General features: G+C 40.9%; 1 protein-coding gene across 2 annotated transcripts in view; it reads left to right on the top strand.

Annotated features, from left to right (window-relative positions):
• The window catches only part of rhocb (ras homolog family member Cb), a 30,070-nt gene extending 13,134 nt beyond the window's left edge, over positions 1 to 16,936 (top strand). For both annotated transcript variants that reach the window (XM_027166518.2, XM_027166519.2), the window contains 4 exons: positions 9,465 to 9,622; positions 14,434 to 14,554; positions 15,599 to 15,729; positions 16,359 to 16,936. In XM_027166518.2, coding sequence (XP_027022319.1) covers positions 9,467 to 9,622; positions 14,434 to 14,554; positions 15,599 to 15,729; positions 16,359 to 16,532 — 582 coding nt within the window. In that variant the 5' untranslated portion in view covers positions 9,465 to 9,466 and the 3' untranslated portion in view covers positions 16,533 to 16,936. The remainder of the gene's footprint in view (positions 1 to 9,464; positions 9,623 to 14,433; positions 14,555 to 15,598; positions 15,730 to 16,358) is intronic.
• The last annotated feature ends 392 nt before the right edge of the window (positions 16,937 to 17,328 follow it).

Here is a 17,328-nt window from a genome sequence, read left to right as displayed (position 1 = left end):
ATACATTTGACTATTTATTTATATATATATTTAATTTTTTTTTCTCCCAATCTGTGACACTTGTAGGTTAGTCAGGAATTGTGAAACAGAAGGAAGACTTGGCACAGCTCTTCATTTATCTGCTTGTCTCTCCTTGTCGATCACTGAAACACAAAACACTTAATAATAAAATCCCCCACAGGAGTAAGTCTTTACCTCACACTTTTCCTGGCTCCTCCCTCTATTCCCAAAATTGCACTAGACCATGCCCCGTCCTCCACACCTTCATTTTTATTTCTCATTTATTTTACATATGGTGATAACATCTTCGAAAAGAAATGCATTAGAACACACCATCAGTACGACATTCGCCTTCTTTTGTGGATGTCTGTAGCTCCTTTACTGGGTAGAATGTTCAATAAGTGGGACATGATGTTATTGAGCTGGACTTAAATTACTGTTTGAAGTATGCGGTGATTTATTTATTTTTGGGTCAGGGATTAGGCATTGACTCTTTTTCCCACAGATCTTGCCAGATTCATGTTACTGTCTACTTTGTCTTTTCAAAATATAACCAAACTTGGTAAAGTGTAGAATATTACGGTCTTCACACAGTTAATCTTGGAGTGATGAAGCTTGATCAATATCAGCTCATCGGCAGACGGGTGTGATCAGATCAGTCCTCATCTGTGACTGGGTACAACTATATTCTGCCTAGTCGTCCACAGATCTGTTTTTCTAATTATTTTTTTGCAAGGATGCTCTGGGAAATTCCTAAAATGTAAACATAGTTGCCTGACTTAAACCACTGCGACCCAGCGGTTAAACAAACTGCCACGTTACTGAACTTTCGTTTAAAAGTAAAAAGCGCTGCCTTAATTTTATTTGTTGCTGAAGCTTTCAGTTCCTCAGTTCCAATGTAACCACCAAGCATTCAAACGAAGAGCAAAATGAATAGTGTTCCCACACGTGTGCACATTTGTATTCGGTCACATGCCTATTTTCCAAAGTTTTATTAAATTTTCAAATGTTTAGTCTCTACCTACGAGTCATGTGAAACATCTCGGCCCTCTGGGGAGGTGCTGCCCATACCTCCAAGCTCAGCAACATACAAGCACTTGCTTATTTTTAAAGTACGCAAACATGCACCATGTGACTGTTAATGGGGCTGCTGCGATGTACAAGAATCCTCTTTTCCTTATCAACACAGGGGAGCTGGAGTTGTCCTCCCACAACAAGAAACAAAAGACACAATACTCCTATTGGCGTCTAAAATACTAACTCCGACATCGCCTTCTGAAGTTGCTGTCAGGAACTGTGAGCTAAACTGATTTAAGTTAGACAGTAAACTGAAATTTTATTGCACACCCCTTTACTCAGAAGATCTCGTTTCTACCCTGTGAGGGGGAAAAGCTCGCTTCATGCAAGGTGACACATTAAGAGCAACGAGCACAGCCATGAAGCTGTCAAGAATATCCCCAAAGAAGCATTTGTCCTGGTTAAATTTAGTTTATTATATAGTGCAACATCATTGCCTAGCAGTTTTTCAATAGCCTATGCCCTGATTAAATCAAGCTGGGAAAATAAACACTCTCTGCAGTGCTGTCCTCATTCTGTTCTGTTTCCTGGTTCCGGTTCATATCGAGAATGGTGGTAAATATGATGCATTTAACCGTACAGTACAGATGAGATCTCAAGTTTGCTGAAGCTTTCATTCGAACAGTTGTAACTAAGCATCATGGCTGTATGTTCTCATCCATCGGAGAGGCAGAGAACCTCGTGTGCGGCTCCCTGATGAGCTCTGAATCATTACCTCAGCTGAGCTCAAACATTAGCGCAATATTGATGGGGTAGCGTCTCCTCATTAGATACGTTTTTATAGCTCATTAAATACTTTAGATTCCTTCCAGTAGGTTAGTTGAAATTGATGTCAGTTTCTGTGTGAGAAAGATGCAACTTTCCATATAGAGTTCGGAAACCATGTAAAACCGTGTATCTCTGTCTCGTTCTGTGTGTGTGTCTGTCTGTCTGTCTGTCTGTCTGTCTGTGCCAGTCTTTTAATTAGTTATTTTGTCCTGAAGCTAAAAGGAAAGTTAGGAAGGTGTGCAGCCTTGCAATTACTTTTTTACATTTTCTGACCTCTAGCTTCAGCATATGTAAAGTTGCAATGAGATTTCACTGCACGTGCATTGACTCTGAATGCTGAACATTGAAAAGTTCTTAAACCGTTTCATGTGAATCACTGATTAAACAAGATCTCCCTCAAATCAGGATCTATCCCATGAGACAGCCCTTTACCCCATGCCTGGTGAACTCCTCCTGAAAAGCATAGTTCACTTCGTTTCTTCAGCAGTCTAAACGCTGCATCTAGCTACATCATTTTGCAACTGGAAGGATTTGGGCATGTAATGATTTGGCAGCACTGTCAGACCCCTGCATGTTCTACTCCCCGTCAGTAAGCACTGGACTTCATACTGACATCAGACTTTTTACATTGTGTTTTCAGAGCCTGCAGCAGACTGACTCTCAGGAGCATCTATGGCATACCTATTGCCCCAGGGTATATGGTGAAGATTTCAGCTCCTCGTTTGAGTTGCATGGGCTAGATTAGGTTATGGATTAGATTGTATCATATAATTGGGGGCAGTCGTGGCCTAATGGTTAGAGAGTCTGACTCGTAACCCAAAGGTTGTGGGTTCGAGTCTCGGGCCGGCCACGACTGAGGTGACCTTGAGGTACCTTGAGCAAGGCACCGAACCCCCCAACTGCTCCCCGGGCACCGCAGCATAAATGGCTGCCCACTGCTCCGGGTGTGTGTTCACGGTGTGTTTGTGTTCACTGCTGTGTGTGTGCACTTTGGATGGGTTAAATGCAGAGAACAAATTCTGAGTATGGGTCACCGTACTTAGCCGTATGTCCCGTCACGTAATAAACTCAAACCAGTTATTATTGTTTTAATGGAGAAATCAGCTAAAGCTTTAAACCATAAATCATCTCCATTGCTTTCTCTACCAGCTGTTCCATCACACCATCCTTTTTTTGTTCTTTAAACCCCTGCAGTTGACTTTGAAGAACACTATGAGGGACACTCCGGTAACCTTCCCCTTTGGCAAGAGGAACTTGTGCATCCCTTTTGGTTGAACCTCTGCTGACCAGAAAAGATCTGGGAGATCTTTGACATGCAACTATCAAATCCCCTTGTTAACAGAATTGAAATTCCATTCTTTCCTATAATGTAGTTTGAGATAGATTAACAGCTGTAATGAAACATCCTCTTTCTCGCTCATGTCTTATGGCTTTCAAATGATGCCTGGCTGTACTTCTCGCAGGAGAATCTCTGGGATCTGTGGCAGTTGGATCTCTAGGTTTTTGGCTGAAAACTGAGCTGTGTGTTTTGGAAGAGTCCCACCCTTCTGTTATTTTCAGTGTGGAAGCCCTAGCATGAAAGCACACTGCCAAGCACCACTCCCAGGATCAGGAAGTGTGTTGTTTTGCCTTCACAGGAGGAAACCAGAAGCCTGCGCTTGTGCTGAATGTACTGTTTAATGGCACCATCCCAAGCACCTTAGTCTACACACACACACACACCAGACTCTGACCAGCCTTCATAGCTCTTGCATAAACCGCTAAAACTAATAGACGGATACTCTGAGTGGACGAGAGTATTTGCTCTTGAGCACAGGGAGCTTTAATCCATGTTATACAATACAAACCTTTTAACAACACTAAACAAACACTAAACGTTATGGCTAAAAAAAAAAAAAGCTTGCTCAATTTTCCCCAACTGGTAGCTGGGTTTATCCTCAAGACTTGTTCTCAAAGCAATACAAGCCTCAAAAAGATAAGGACTGAAACTGGTTATTGGCTGCATGCACTGCATTCCTTGCGTCAAGTAACTGTCAATTTGCATTAAAAAAATCTGTTGAAGCTTAAACACAAGTCACAGCCTATAGCTTACTGTCCAACTCTCTCTCTCTCAACTTTCTTTTCGACAGTAACGTTCATTTCCAGCATTTGGCAGACACACTTATCCAGAGTGATTTACATTATCTCATTTTTATACAACTGAGCAATTGAGGGTGAAGGGCCTTGCTCAAGGACCCAACAGTGACAGCTTGGTGGACCTGGGATTGAACTCACAACCTTCCGATTGGTAGCCCAACACCTTTACCACTAGGCTACCACATGCCCGTTCACTGACTCCAGTCAGCTTACAGAACACTTGAGATATGACAAACTTAGCCAAGATCATGACAAGCTGCATGAATTTCCAATCTTCCTGCAATGTCACACATCAGTTCTGTATGTATGAAAGGTTGAACTTTTAAAAGCCTGGTCTGTAATATTTCATTCTTGGCCAAGTACTAGAATTTAATGTGTTCAGAATAAAATGGGAATTTTATTTATGCTTTCAAAAATGGTACCGGAGGGGGGGAACAAACACGACGGATTACGTTAATCATTGTGGATGGCATTTTATTGCCCCAAAAAGAAAGTTCGTATAGAACCTGATTAAAAGTGCATCACATGTCTTTAAGCACAGTAATCTTGCTTGATGAGTCTATTCTCAAACTATTTATAGAACGTAAAAACATCTCTACTTCTGGTGGCTCCTTTACTTCTGCGATGGATGGATGGAAGGATTGATGGATGGAAACTGTAGATGGTCTGTCGATCTGTCTATGTATGAGAGTGATTGTGTAGGCAGCGTCCAGCATTTTACACTTTATTGTTGAATCTCATTGGACTGACCAACACAAACACAATATTTGCCCAGGTTTGCAGTTTTTCTGGCTGTAACCTGTCCCTCTGGCCTCAGCATGCAGTTCATCATAATGACAGCATGTTTGTGAAATCCCCTTTCAGGTCCGTCTTTCTATTTTGTTATTGTGTACTGGGAAACCGTCAGACATTTTGGCTCATTCGGGGCATTTTCCTGTTAGTGTAGAGGTCCTTTTCATGATGTTGTTTCCTGCCTTATGATTCTTCATAAACGGGGCCATTTTTTCTCCTGACAGAACGATACGTGCTGTGGGTCCGGTCTGGACCAGCGGTCTACTCTGATCAAGCCTGCTCACTTTTTTTGGCACGCTGCATGCTGAAGAAACAACCTGCATCACTCTGTATGTGTGGGAATGGGTTGTAAAATGTCCAATGGGGGATTCTGAATTACTGAAGTGCTGAAGCTGTTAAAAGAGGATTTGGTCCATGTACAGATCCACGTCGACATACTGTTTCACTTTTTACAGTAGTTCAGGACCTGCTTCTGAGTGGTGCAACAGGAAAACATTCACCCTGCAATTGTTACGGTCTAAAATCTGTGAGTTGATGTAATTGGAAGAGGGCAGTTTGTGCTTTACATGTGGTAAGCTGTCCTGTGATATAATATGCTTGTCTTCACCTTTTGACTGCTAGCTCTTCTTATTGGAGTCGCAATCGGCACGTGACAAAATGTAAAGAAACGTGTAATTTAGTAAGCAGCAATTACCCCTGACTTGTGTCTTACTGTTTTAGAAAGAAATTTCAACAAATACGATAAGGAAATTTCAAGGTCCTCTTGTTAGTAATGTTAGTCGCCTTTGTTCTAATGACTCATTCTGACCTTTCGTTGGCTGCAGGAAGGGAGTGTTCAGCACAGGAAGTGAGCTCAGCGCTTCCCATTCTGTTGTTTTGCCTCTCTTGAGCTTAAACACGGAGCTTAAAGAGCAACCGGAGTGTCATTGTGTGCTGGTGCTGATAGATACATGACTAAATGTAACCACTACTATACCTTGTGTAGCTCGCGCCCCCCCCCAATCTTGTGTGTGTGTGTGTGTGTGTGTGTGTGTGTGTGTGTGTGTGTGTGTGAGAGAGAGAGAGAGAGAGTCTGGGTTGTTTTTGTTTGTTAGTGTTATATTCGGGGGGAAAATAAAACTTTTTTTTTTTTTTTTTTTGCACGTTTAATTGCGTCTTGTAATTTGCTTCTTGGTGTTTGTGTGACCTGCAATTAACAGAACAACTTTTTACTCCATCTCTAAACCACATCACTATGAATGTGTGGGTTGGGAGAAAAAACCTATTAAGCAGTAATATCATGTCATGATTCAGCTCCATCTTTCCCACCACCCCCACCTTTCACCAGGAAAAACGCTGAGTTCACTCGCACTCCTATCTGAACACCCACTTCTCCACAGTCCAGTTAAATCCTACTGCATACAGACAACACTTACCGCTTTCCTTTTTAACACACTCGTACGTATATAACGCATAGATGGTGTGAAATGAAAATCCCCATCACATCAGGTTGTATTAGTAATTCGTGTGGTAGTGCATTTGTGTATGAATTGTACCCCACACTGAACAAGTAGGAGGGTAGAAGGGTTGTTAAGCATGCACAGTATGACCTTTCTGGCTTTTTCCTTTTTCTTTTTTTTTTCTGCATGCTGTAGTGGAGAACAAGGTCAAGCAGAAAAGGACGAGGCTTTTTATGAGGCGCTTGTTTCTCATTTACGTTGCAGCAATTGTGAGGAGACGGTTTGTGTCCAATCTGCAGTAAAGCTCCGCTGGTGGTTTAAAAGTCACCGGTGCGCGGTAGCAAGCAGAGCCGGCCATAATTTAAGACTTTCTGCACGAGAGTGACAGTGTGATGAATGTGCGTGTGTGAAACTGGGACGCTATCACCAGGAACATTCGCGGGCTCTCTCAAACACACACTCTCTCCGAATGAGAGAGAGAGAAAGCTGTGACCTGTTTTAGGTCATTTCTACACATTTTATTTCTCTTTGAGCCAATGGTTTTGCAAACCACCATCTATTCCTTTTTTTTTTTTTTTTTTTTTTTCTCGTAGTGCCTGTTTTTGGATCTAACGATTTAGTAGTTGATCATTTTGAAAGATATCAACCAGTGATGATGCCTGTAGGGTTCTGCTTTCATCTTTTTTTCCCCCTCCTGCATTCGTTAATTTTTCATTTTAATATTTGACTACACTAGAGCGTGAGCATTAATGTATGACCAAGCCTGAACCTTTTGCATAGACACAGCTGTAAGAAATGTCTAATGATCTTTTCTTCACACAGAGTTTGATGAGTAAACATGTTTCATCTGTTTAAAAGGCGGCGATTACAAGAGCGCTCGTTACTCGGTGTTTTTAAGAGCTGAGCTTGAGCCGAACACCCAAGAAACTGGAAAACATCTGGATCCAGTTGTTAATGCAATTTTACTGTAATAGCACCTTTTATTATTTGCATAGATTGTAGTTATTTGTACTTTGCTGTGTCTGTGTGTTTAAAAACTCTAAAATAATTCATGCTTAACAGTATTGAAATCCAGCCCCATTACAAAAGTGAACTCTACCATATAAACCAGACGGTAACATTGCTTTGATTGCTTTATAACCAATATGCAACAGGAGACCGAGAGATTTATTTATTTATTTGTTTGTTTTTTTGTTTGTTTATTTATGCCTTTGTGGCTGATACATTTGTCCATCCTCTTGCTAAAATGGATTAGATATTGCAGAAGATGGATAAAGCAATTACACTACAAGTTTTTGATCTAAAATGTCACTAAAGTCTTACAGTGCTTGTGTTCACTGGCTGCTGTGATCATTATTAATGTTTTCCAGACCATCAGAAAGGCATCTTGTGCTTGCGGGTTCCTGGTTGCTTGACCATCTACTGTGTGGATATAATGCACTGTAGGATTTGATCCTATTTTAAACCCTGTCACACAATCAAACTATTTTGGTCAGGTGTGTGTCTGTGTCTCTGTCTGTGTCTCTGTGTGTGTCTCTGTGTGTGTCTGTGTCTCTGTGTGTCTCTGTGTGTGTGTCAGTGTCTCTGTGTGTGTGTCTGTGTCTCTGTGTCTGTGTGAGCTGCATCCTGAACAGATTTCCCACAATGCAGGCGTGTAGCAATGACTTTAGGATGGCACAAATGGTGCGTACAGTTTCTCTGAGCTCTGAAAACAAGCATATCCAGGAACAGGAAAATCATTTGCTGCCACTGCTTGACTAAGTTGAGCCGTGTAGGAGGAATGCTATCTGGGCAGGACTCTGGCATTCAGCAAAAACAAAAACGTAAGAATGCATGGAATTTCTCAGCAGACACAGTTCAGTGCTTTCCATGTCATGTACTGTGGGCGGTATCTCTGCCTGAGCTTATACACAGTAACATCTTGTCCTAGAGCATTTGCAGTTCAAACACGCAACATGAACAGTGTCTATCGTCACCAACTAAGATTTCTGATAGAGTGGTTAATGGTCTGGGCTGTTGATCAGAAGATCCGAGTTCAAGCCCCAGCACCACCGAGCTGCCACTGTTGCTCCAGGGTTGTTGTATCATAGCTGCCCCGATGAAAACCTTCACTGACTTGTGCTTGTTCATTTCAGCACGGGATCGGTTTTCATTTGTTTATTTTAGATCCTGCTGCATGGCATTTCCTTTTCCTCACTGTGTTGCAGTAGTGGAACACTGAAATGTAATCACTGTCCAATCACAGCCCTTAGAATTAGAGAATCTGAATCTGTCATTTAATAGATGTGCTGCTTCTATATTTAATAGGTGTTGCTTTTAGTTTCCTCTTTGTTTACCTTTTATTGTTAAATCCTTAATCTTTTAATCACCACTCGATCAGAAGTGTTAATGAATAGCTTTAGTAGTTATTCTGTTTTTCAGCAACAAAGGCTTGGCTTTTCTTTGTGATCCATGAGAAACAGTACTGTTTGTGTATTGTATAGTACATGTGACTTTGCTTTGGCATGGAATCTCTTTTTCTATTTTCCTCCACTTGGGGAACATCTATTAACATTAGAAAGGCACTACAGAGCTGCTGCCCTTTAACTTGGCCGCCACCAGAAGCATTCACAATCAGTGTTCCTGACCCTTTTTTCTGTGTCAGCATGCAGCTTTTAGAGCTGAGGTGAACAGTATGAACAGGTAGTGTGTGTGTGTGTGTGTGTGTGTGAGACTGCATTATCCCGGAGGTACCGTATACACTCAAACTTGGATACCTGCTTGCGGTGGATCTATTTAAGGGTGTGTGTGTTTCTATGCTCTGGATGAGATGTTTTCAGGCCATCGTGTCCTTGATTTCCACAAGTTCTCACTCCAAGAAAAGATTAGAGAAAAAAGGGCAGGGAAAAAGGGCAGAAAATCACCAACCGATTATTTATTTGTTTGTTTGTTTGTTTGTTTATTTATTTATTTCCCCACTTTAGTGTCTGTGGAACTAGGTCCAGCTCTGACCCTCTCTGTCTCCCTCTTTATTTTTTTAAGTAAATGTTGCCATGCGGTAACTAAGCTCCTGCCAAAGGAAAGCCAGGCTCAGAGTTTGAAATAGCTACCATCGAGCAAAGCCAGTAGCTCTTACAGAATATCTTTCCCCTCGTTATACTTTATTTTGCTTTCTATTCTTACACGCTCCAAAACCAATAGTGTGTCGGCCATTTCGAAAAGTGACATCTCGACGTTATTTTAACAACCGTTGTTTCTTTGTTCAATCTACAGCAATGGCAGCTATCCGTAAGAAGCTGGTGATCGTAGGAGACGGAGCGTGCGGGAAGACGTGTCTTCTCATCGTTTTCAGTAAGGACCAGTTCCCTGAGGTCTACGTACCTACTGTATTTGAAAACTACATCGCAGACATCGAAGTGGATGGCAAACAGGTGAGTGAAAAGTAGCTATTGGTTATTTTTTTAGTAGGTAGATTTTTTGCATTTGAGTAGACTTGCATAGTTCACAGCCTGCTATGTTCCAGGATCAAGTTTATATTTATGTGGAATTGCCTTCATGTATTCATTCATTTCAGTAATACTTAATAAATGTACTAATAAAACTGCAATAAATCAAATCAAATCAAATTTTATTTGACACACACATACAGGGTACGACATGCAGTGAAATGCTTTTTGCATATGTCCGGTATATAAGCATAAAAAAAAAAGAAAAAGGAATGCAATTTAGGATAAAAAACAAAACCAAAAGGAGATAGATAAATAAAAAAGTATAAACTATATAAAAAAAACTATATATAAAATATGAAAATATAGTGGAAAAATAATGTATATACATAAATGTGTATGGTTTTTAAAGATTGTCCTTAAAGTGTCCATGTGCAGTATGGTGTGTAAATAGTGTATAAAGTGGCAAGTCCAGCGTTGAAGTGACAGTCTAATAAATGTGTATCCTTGGTTATGGGAAGTGCAAAATTCTGATTGGAATCAGACATCTCATACGGTGCGTCACTGAGTGTCCAGTGCAGCGTGTTGATCAGATACTGGTTGTTGATCAGATGCAGTGTCTCAGCCCAGTTTAGCACATCGATCAGATTGGTCATTCTACATAATGTGCCAGAGTGTCGTCCTTGTAGCGTTTCTGATATCGGTAGAATAAACCATATCAGGATGTCATATCATGTCATCGTAGTACAGAGTGTCCGTCTGATATTGAGCGTCCATATCAGACCAACATTTACCTTACATGTTGGATCGGTATTAATCGAATGGATTGGCTCGTCATACTTTTCTACATTTGTCACAAACGCCTGTAAACTTAATAAAAAACATCCCCAGTATTCCCAGCACCACCAAATAATGCCAAATAATATATATATAATTTTTTTTTATATATATAGATTGGTGTCCGTTTCAGGTGTGTTCGGGTGATTGATTTGATATTGATATATTGATTGATTTTATATATATATATATATATAGTTGTTTGCATTGGTGTGTGTATATATAAAGTGAACTGTGCTCTGTAATACCGTCAATACTAACAGTAGCTCATGCTGTCTGTGCAGATCCATTAGATTAATGTATTTTAATACCCACGGTGTTTTGAACAGGTTTGTTCAGCTGTGCTTCAGTGTTTCACTAACACAAGACCATACAGAATGTTCACCATTAGTCCCATTATAAACCACATCTAATGCGTTAAAAAAAGGTCTAAATTCCAGTCAGTGCCACGCTGTTAATGGCAGCGTGTAGAACCGGGATAAGCTGTGTTTTGCACTCTGAGTACTACTTAACGACTCTTGCTCACTCAGACAGAACAACTATGTTGAGTTAATTCTATGCTGTGATATTGTACGACGTCTCCAGGTGTCGTGCAAGGTCACACAATGAGACCACTCGATTTAATGCTTAGTATCAAAGGGAATGTTTTATTAAAGACATAAAATGGATACAACGTCAACTCAGGTGTTCAAGTACACTCTTGGTAAAGGATGTCTGCTTGTTTAAAGAACCCGTTATTTCCAACTGACAGGATATACAGGATATTGCCAGCCTCATTGCTGCTAGCTGACGTAATGGAATTTTTGCCCCTTGGGATTGATCAGCGTGACCGCCTTTTTGTTTGTATGTATTCTGGAAGTAGTTCTGAATCGATACAGCTTGGGTTTATGAATACGTCATTATACCAGAGTGCAGCTGAATTCTCAATTTTGATGGAGGTTTTCTTTATGATGAAGTGCAACATTGGCCCCGTGTCAGCAGCAGGTGCATGTTACGCTCAGGCTCAGGCATGTTACGAGCTTGCACTGATGCCCTTTGTCAGTTCCCATGCTTGGTTATTTGTTTACCACCAGAACAGGTCGGTTTGAGACCTTGTATATAGAACATGGAAATAGCAATGAAGTGCGTCAGATGGCCAGTGGGCTAGCAGACTGGGTGAAGATCGCACCAGGGCAGTGTGTGCAAATCTCTACTATAACTTTTTGTAGAGCATCATCATCATCATCATCACCATTTTGTACCGTAATGTGCTATAGACAGAATCCAGATGTACTTCATGTAAAAGTCATTAAAGTTTATATGGTTTTAGGGTAGGGAGTTCTACTTTACAGAACTAAATAGTGTTCAACATTACATTTTGATTATATACTGTGTCTTGGTGTTTGTGTGGAATAGTGGCACAGCAGGTAACATTGCTGCATCACAGCTCCAAGGTCCCTGTTTAGTTCCTGAGCTCTTTATAAAAAAAAAAAAAAAAAAAAAAAAGCCTCACTGGGTGATTTGGCCAAGATACATTTTTTAAATAAGTGTGAATTGCTGTGTGCACGTGGTGTGCCGGACTTGCATCCCATCCTGGGTGTATTCTCTCCTCCAACCATCCCAGACAGCACGTGATCGGATCCGTTGCACCCTGTTTAATATAAAGCTAAACTTGAATTTCTTCATAAAACGTCTCGAATCTCGCGTGCTGTAGACCTGTAAATCTTCATATAAGCTCTCTAACATACACCACATTAATCATGCACAGTACAAATATAATAGTCAATACTTACAGATTATACAAATAAGTGTCTTTATATGTAAATATGTCCACTTCCAAATCCAATCTCATTCTTTTCCATTTGATTCAGGATCAGAATTCATTCTCAAAGATTTCTTTAATATCCAAACCACCATTTTTGGGTGGATGTAGTTATTATTGTATTATTCACCATGTTCTTCACTTTATAGCATGTTTTTGTTTATATCGTGCAGCTGTTCCTTTTAATTGACCTGTTCAACTAAATATTCCGTCATGTTGCATGAGATACTCCAAATATAATTCCCCAACTTTGTTCCATTTATATTCTCCTTGAGTCCTTGCTGGAAAGTCAGCAATATTCAGTACATCAGATGACTTTCTGATGTAAGTGATCTACAATAACTGCTTATTGCTTTTGATTCATTTTCAAACTTTCCATTTGGAGACGATGACCTAGTGGACAATCAGAGCTATGTGCTGTGCACCGAAACTGAAATGGGTGACAGTGATGTGAGACAGAGCACAGGAATGTTAAGAGGAAGGGTGCTGCGGTAATTCGCAGGGCCGCTGTGTATCTATAAGATCTACAAGATCATTTCCACCCTGTGGTTTTGAGGGTTCTGACCAGTTTTTCAGAAGCAATAAAGACAGTGAGACTAGCTGCGGTATGATCTTAGACCTGTGGTAGACCTCCCATTTCTCGATCAGACGGCATGCACGTGTCATTCTAGAAACTAGACATGAGTATCTCCCACTTCCTTAATTAAGGCTCTGTATACAACTGTGTCTGTGTGTGTCTCTCTCTCTCTTTCTCTGTGTGTGCGTGTGTGTGTGTGTCTGTGAGTGCCCCCCCTCTGTCTGTCTGTCTCTCTCTTTCTCTGTGTCTGTTTGTGTGCATGTGTCTGTGTGCTTGTCTGTGTCTGTGTGTGTGTGCTTGTCTGTCTGTGCGCCTCTGTGTGTGTGTGTGTCTCTCTCTCTCTCTCTGTGTGTGTGTGTGTGTGTTGACTTGCATTTCCACCAGTTCGAGAGTGAAACGTTACATAATTCATTGTGGGAGTTTCTCATGGCAGAATTCTTTAAAATATAATTAAATGAATTGCTACTTTACTACAATCACATTACTACTACTATTGCCATTGCAGATCCTGTGTTTACGGTACAAATGCACTGTTGAAGCACTTTATTAGAAACATCTGTACATTTACTCATTCATGCAATTATCTAATTGCATGGCAGCAGTCCAAATGCACAGAATCATGGCGATACGGGTCCGAAGCTTCCAGCAGTGTTCACAACAACCATCAGAATGGGGGAATGAGATGCATGTGATGTCAGAGATATAGATGGTATGATGCTTAGTGTCAGTTGGGCTGGTTTGAGTATTTCAATAACTGCTGATCTCTTGATATTCATGCATAAGTATGCAGAAGCTCTGGATTTTACTCACAATGGTGCAATATAGAAAAAACATCTTGCATCCGCACATGGAAAGGCCTTGTTGATGAAAGAGACTGACAGAGAAGAGACTGGCTGCAGCTGATAGAAAGTAGAACAGCTTTGGGTTGTGCTGGAAAAAGAGATGCGCAGAACCACCTGAAAGTTTTTGCAGGAACTGTGTGACGCAATCCTGTCAACAGCATCTGGACAAGCATCTCAAAGGAAAGTTTCCAACATTTTCCATGCCACGAAAGAAGATGCTGTTTTGGGAGAAAGGACGAGTCTAATCATCATTAGTGTTTCTAATAACGTGCTCACTGACTGTATATCCTTCTAAACCGTGATTACATGCAATATGAGAGATGTTCCGCAGCTCCTACCACACAAATACTAATACCAGGGCTTATGATGTGTATCCTAACATTTGCAGTTTAGCTTCATGTTAATGGCTCTCACTGATTCACATGGAATTTAATTTCATGTCTTTTTACAGCTACTTTTAATGTTATTCATGAGAACATGTGAAATTCGGTGCTGGAATCAAACTGATTTCTTCAGCCCAGAAATCTGTCAGCTCTTTAGTGATTGAACTGCATGGAACAGTTGTAGATCAGGGAGTGAAGAAGGTCTGCTGTGTACTTGGGTGGGTGGAGAAAAAAGTGATATGATGAGGATAATACATATTTCATATTAATTTCTGAAGTCATTGTCTTTCTCTTTCGCTTTCTCTCTTGTTTTCTCTTTCTTTCTCTCTCTCTGTCTCTGTCGCATTCTCTCTCAGGTTGAGCTGGCTTTATGGGACACAGCAGGACAGGAGGACTATGATCGGTTGAGGCCGTTGTCCTATCCAGACACAGACGTCATCCTCATGTGTTTCTCCATAGACAGTCCTGACAGTTTAGGTACTTCACACCATCACGTCACACCAGGGGTCATCAGTTATATTCAGCAGTGGGCCAAATGTTCACAAAGCAAAAGAAAATACAAACATAATGACACAATGCAGACCATAAGAACTTATTAAGAACTGTGTTTGCTAGAATTGTGCAGCTATAACACCACTAGATTCATACAGACACAATGTGAACAAACACTTAATAAACTTTTTAACTTGGTTTCATGGACAAAGCTTACTTATTTATTTTATTTTTTTTAACAAAGTTGCATTCGTTATTCTCTTTTTTTCGCGTTTTGTTTTGGTATACACGACACTGCCCCCTAGTGAACATACTTGCGTTGCATGAGTTATAAGGTATGCTTGCAAATTATTCGTTCATTCATTAATTTTCTATTGCTTATCCGAACTACCTCGGGTCACGGGGAGCCTGTGCCTATCTCAGGCGTCATCGGGCATCAAGGCAGGATACACCCTGGACGGAGTGCTAACCCATCACAGGGCACACACACACTCTCATTCACTCACACACTCACACACTACGGACAATTTTCCAGAGATGCCAATCAACCTACCATGCATGTCTTTGGACTGGGGGAGGAAACCGGAGTACCCGGAGGAAACCCCCGAGGCACGGGGAGAACAACATGCAAACTCCACACACACACAAGGCGGAGGTGGGAATCGAACACCCAACCCTGGAGGTGTGAGGCGAATGTGCTAATCACTAAGCCATGGTTCTCTCTCCCCCCACCCACCCCGCTTGCAAATTAATTGTTGAAAAATATACCTCTTAATATTTCAGTTCCACTTACTTATTTCTCTTTCCCCCTTCATTTCATAATACTACTCTGGGGATGTATCCACATGCACATACTAGCCTAAAGCCTGATTATTGCCGTATCGAGTATCGTCTTGACGGAACAACACTCTTTCTGCCAATATAATATCCTAGTGTTGCTTGCTCCGTGTTCTGTCTGTATGCTATGTGTAAGGTCTTAGGTAGAGCCTGTGAGTGCCGGCATTAACAGTGTGTTGTGCACCCACGCAGAGAACATTCCTGAGAAGTGGACACCAGAGGTGAAGCATTTCTGTCCTAATGTTCCCATCATCTTGGTGGGGAACAAGAAAGACCTGCGCAATGATGAACACACTCGCAGAGAGCTGGCCAAGATGAAGCAGGTACATTTTGTGTGTGTGTTTGTGTGTGTGCGCGCATGTTCTCATGGCAATAATGACTAGAAATCTCTGAACAATGATGGCAGATTGTCTTAAATTGGGATGGAGACAAAGCACTTCCTGTCTACAGTGCTCATCTTAGGAAAAGAAAATGCAGCTGTTTCCTGTTTACACGTATCCTCTAGGGAGTTGTATTATGCTTCATATGTGATCGTCTGTGTGCACACATACATTTAGAATGGGATGTAGAATATTTATTCACAAATTGCTGAATTTTCAAACTAAAGCTTCTATTATTATGTGCAGCCTGGTTAGTATGTAAGCCTTGCACGTGGAATATTTGCACGATTATATTATATTATATATATATACACACTATATTATATACTATTATACTATACACTATGCGTCTGCTGTGTAATCCCCTTCTAGCTAAATCAAGTCTCTGTTTAAATGTTGACTACTTAGGACAGATCCTTTTTATTTATTTATTTATTTGCTTGAGAATATAGGACATTACCCCAAAGTTGATTATTTTCCCGAAACAGCACATCCTGAAGCATTTTCTTCTTCTTACTGTACATCACAACAATTGACGAACGATTATGTTTTCTTATTATGTGTGTTTTCAGGAGCCAGTGAAGCCTGAGGAAGGCAGAGATATGGCTAACAGGATCAGTGCGTTTGGTTATCTGGAGTGCTCTGCTAAAACTAAAGAGGGTGTGCGGGAGGTGTTCGAGATGGCCACCAGGGCAGCCCTGCAGGTCCGCAAGCGCAAGAAGAGAAGCGGCTGTCTGCTGTTATGAGTCCCAACACACACACACACACTTGCCAAGTGCTCAAGGAACAACGTTAACAGACGTCATCGCTGTACTGTATTCTGCATTTCATGCACCTGTGACAGAGACTGACGAGTGAGAAAGCACCCACCTGTGCTCTTAAACTTTGTGTATGCACACAGATCTCTCCTTCCATCTCTGACTTTCCTTTTCCTCTAGCAGTATGTCCTCCTGTGTCCAGGAGAAAGATGGAGCGATTTGATTTTGTACTGTATGACTTTGTACAGAAATCTTAGTCTCTTCTTTCTCTGTCCTCATTCCATGTTGTATTCAGACATTGCTTCGTTATGTATTGTTCAATTATTTGGAGTGGCCCAATTTTTCCTGACATTTGGAAAATGATTCAAGAATACATACATTGTTCCATCAAATATGTTGTGTCCTCTTTTTTTTATTTTTATTTTAGTAGCCCGACGTAAAGGAGCACCAAGCACAGGGTTTAATACATTTAAAGTGAAGTACAGTAAGACTAATAGAGGTGTAACGGGATTTGAGTACAGTATCCAAAATGACTAGTTACAAATACACATAGTAGGTAGTGCAAAAGTGCTTTGAAGTCTCTATCAGTGAATACATTAACACTGTGTTACTACGCTACAGACTTAAGATACCATCAACCTAAAACTCTGTTCAGGGTTTTTATCTAATATACACATATAACAAACAGGGAAAATAATGCCCCCTTATCACCAGAAAGAACAGGCTGCTGGTTCCACTGGCGATCCTTCTAAGAACCGGTTTGCTAACCTACATTGGCATCCAA

Source organism: Tachysurus fulvidraco, chromosome 14 (genome assembly GCF_022655615.1).
Source record: "Tachysurus fulvidraco isolate hzauxx_2018 chromosome 14, HZAU_PFXX_2.0, whole genome shotgun sequence".
Classification (NCBI taxonomy): Eukaryota; Metazoa; Chordata; class Actinopteri; order Siluriformes; family Bagridae; genus Tachysurus; species Tachysurus fulvidraco.
Note: the sequence above shows the minus strand (reverse complement) of the source record. Positions and strands in the feature narration are given on the sequence as shown.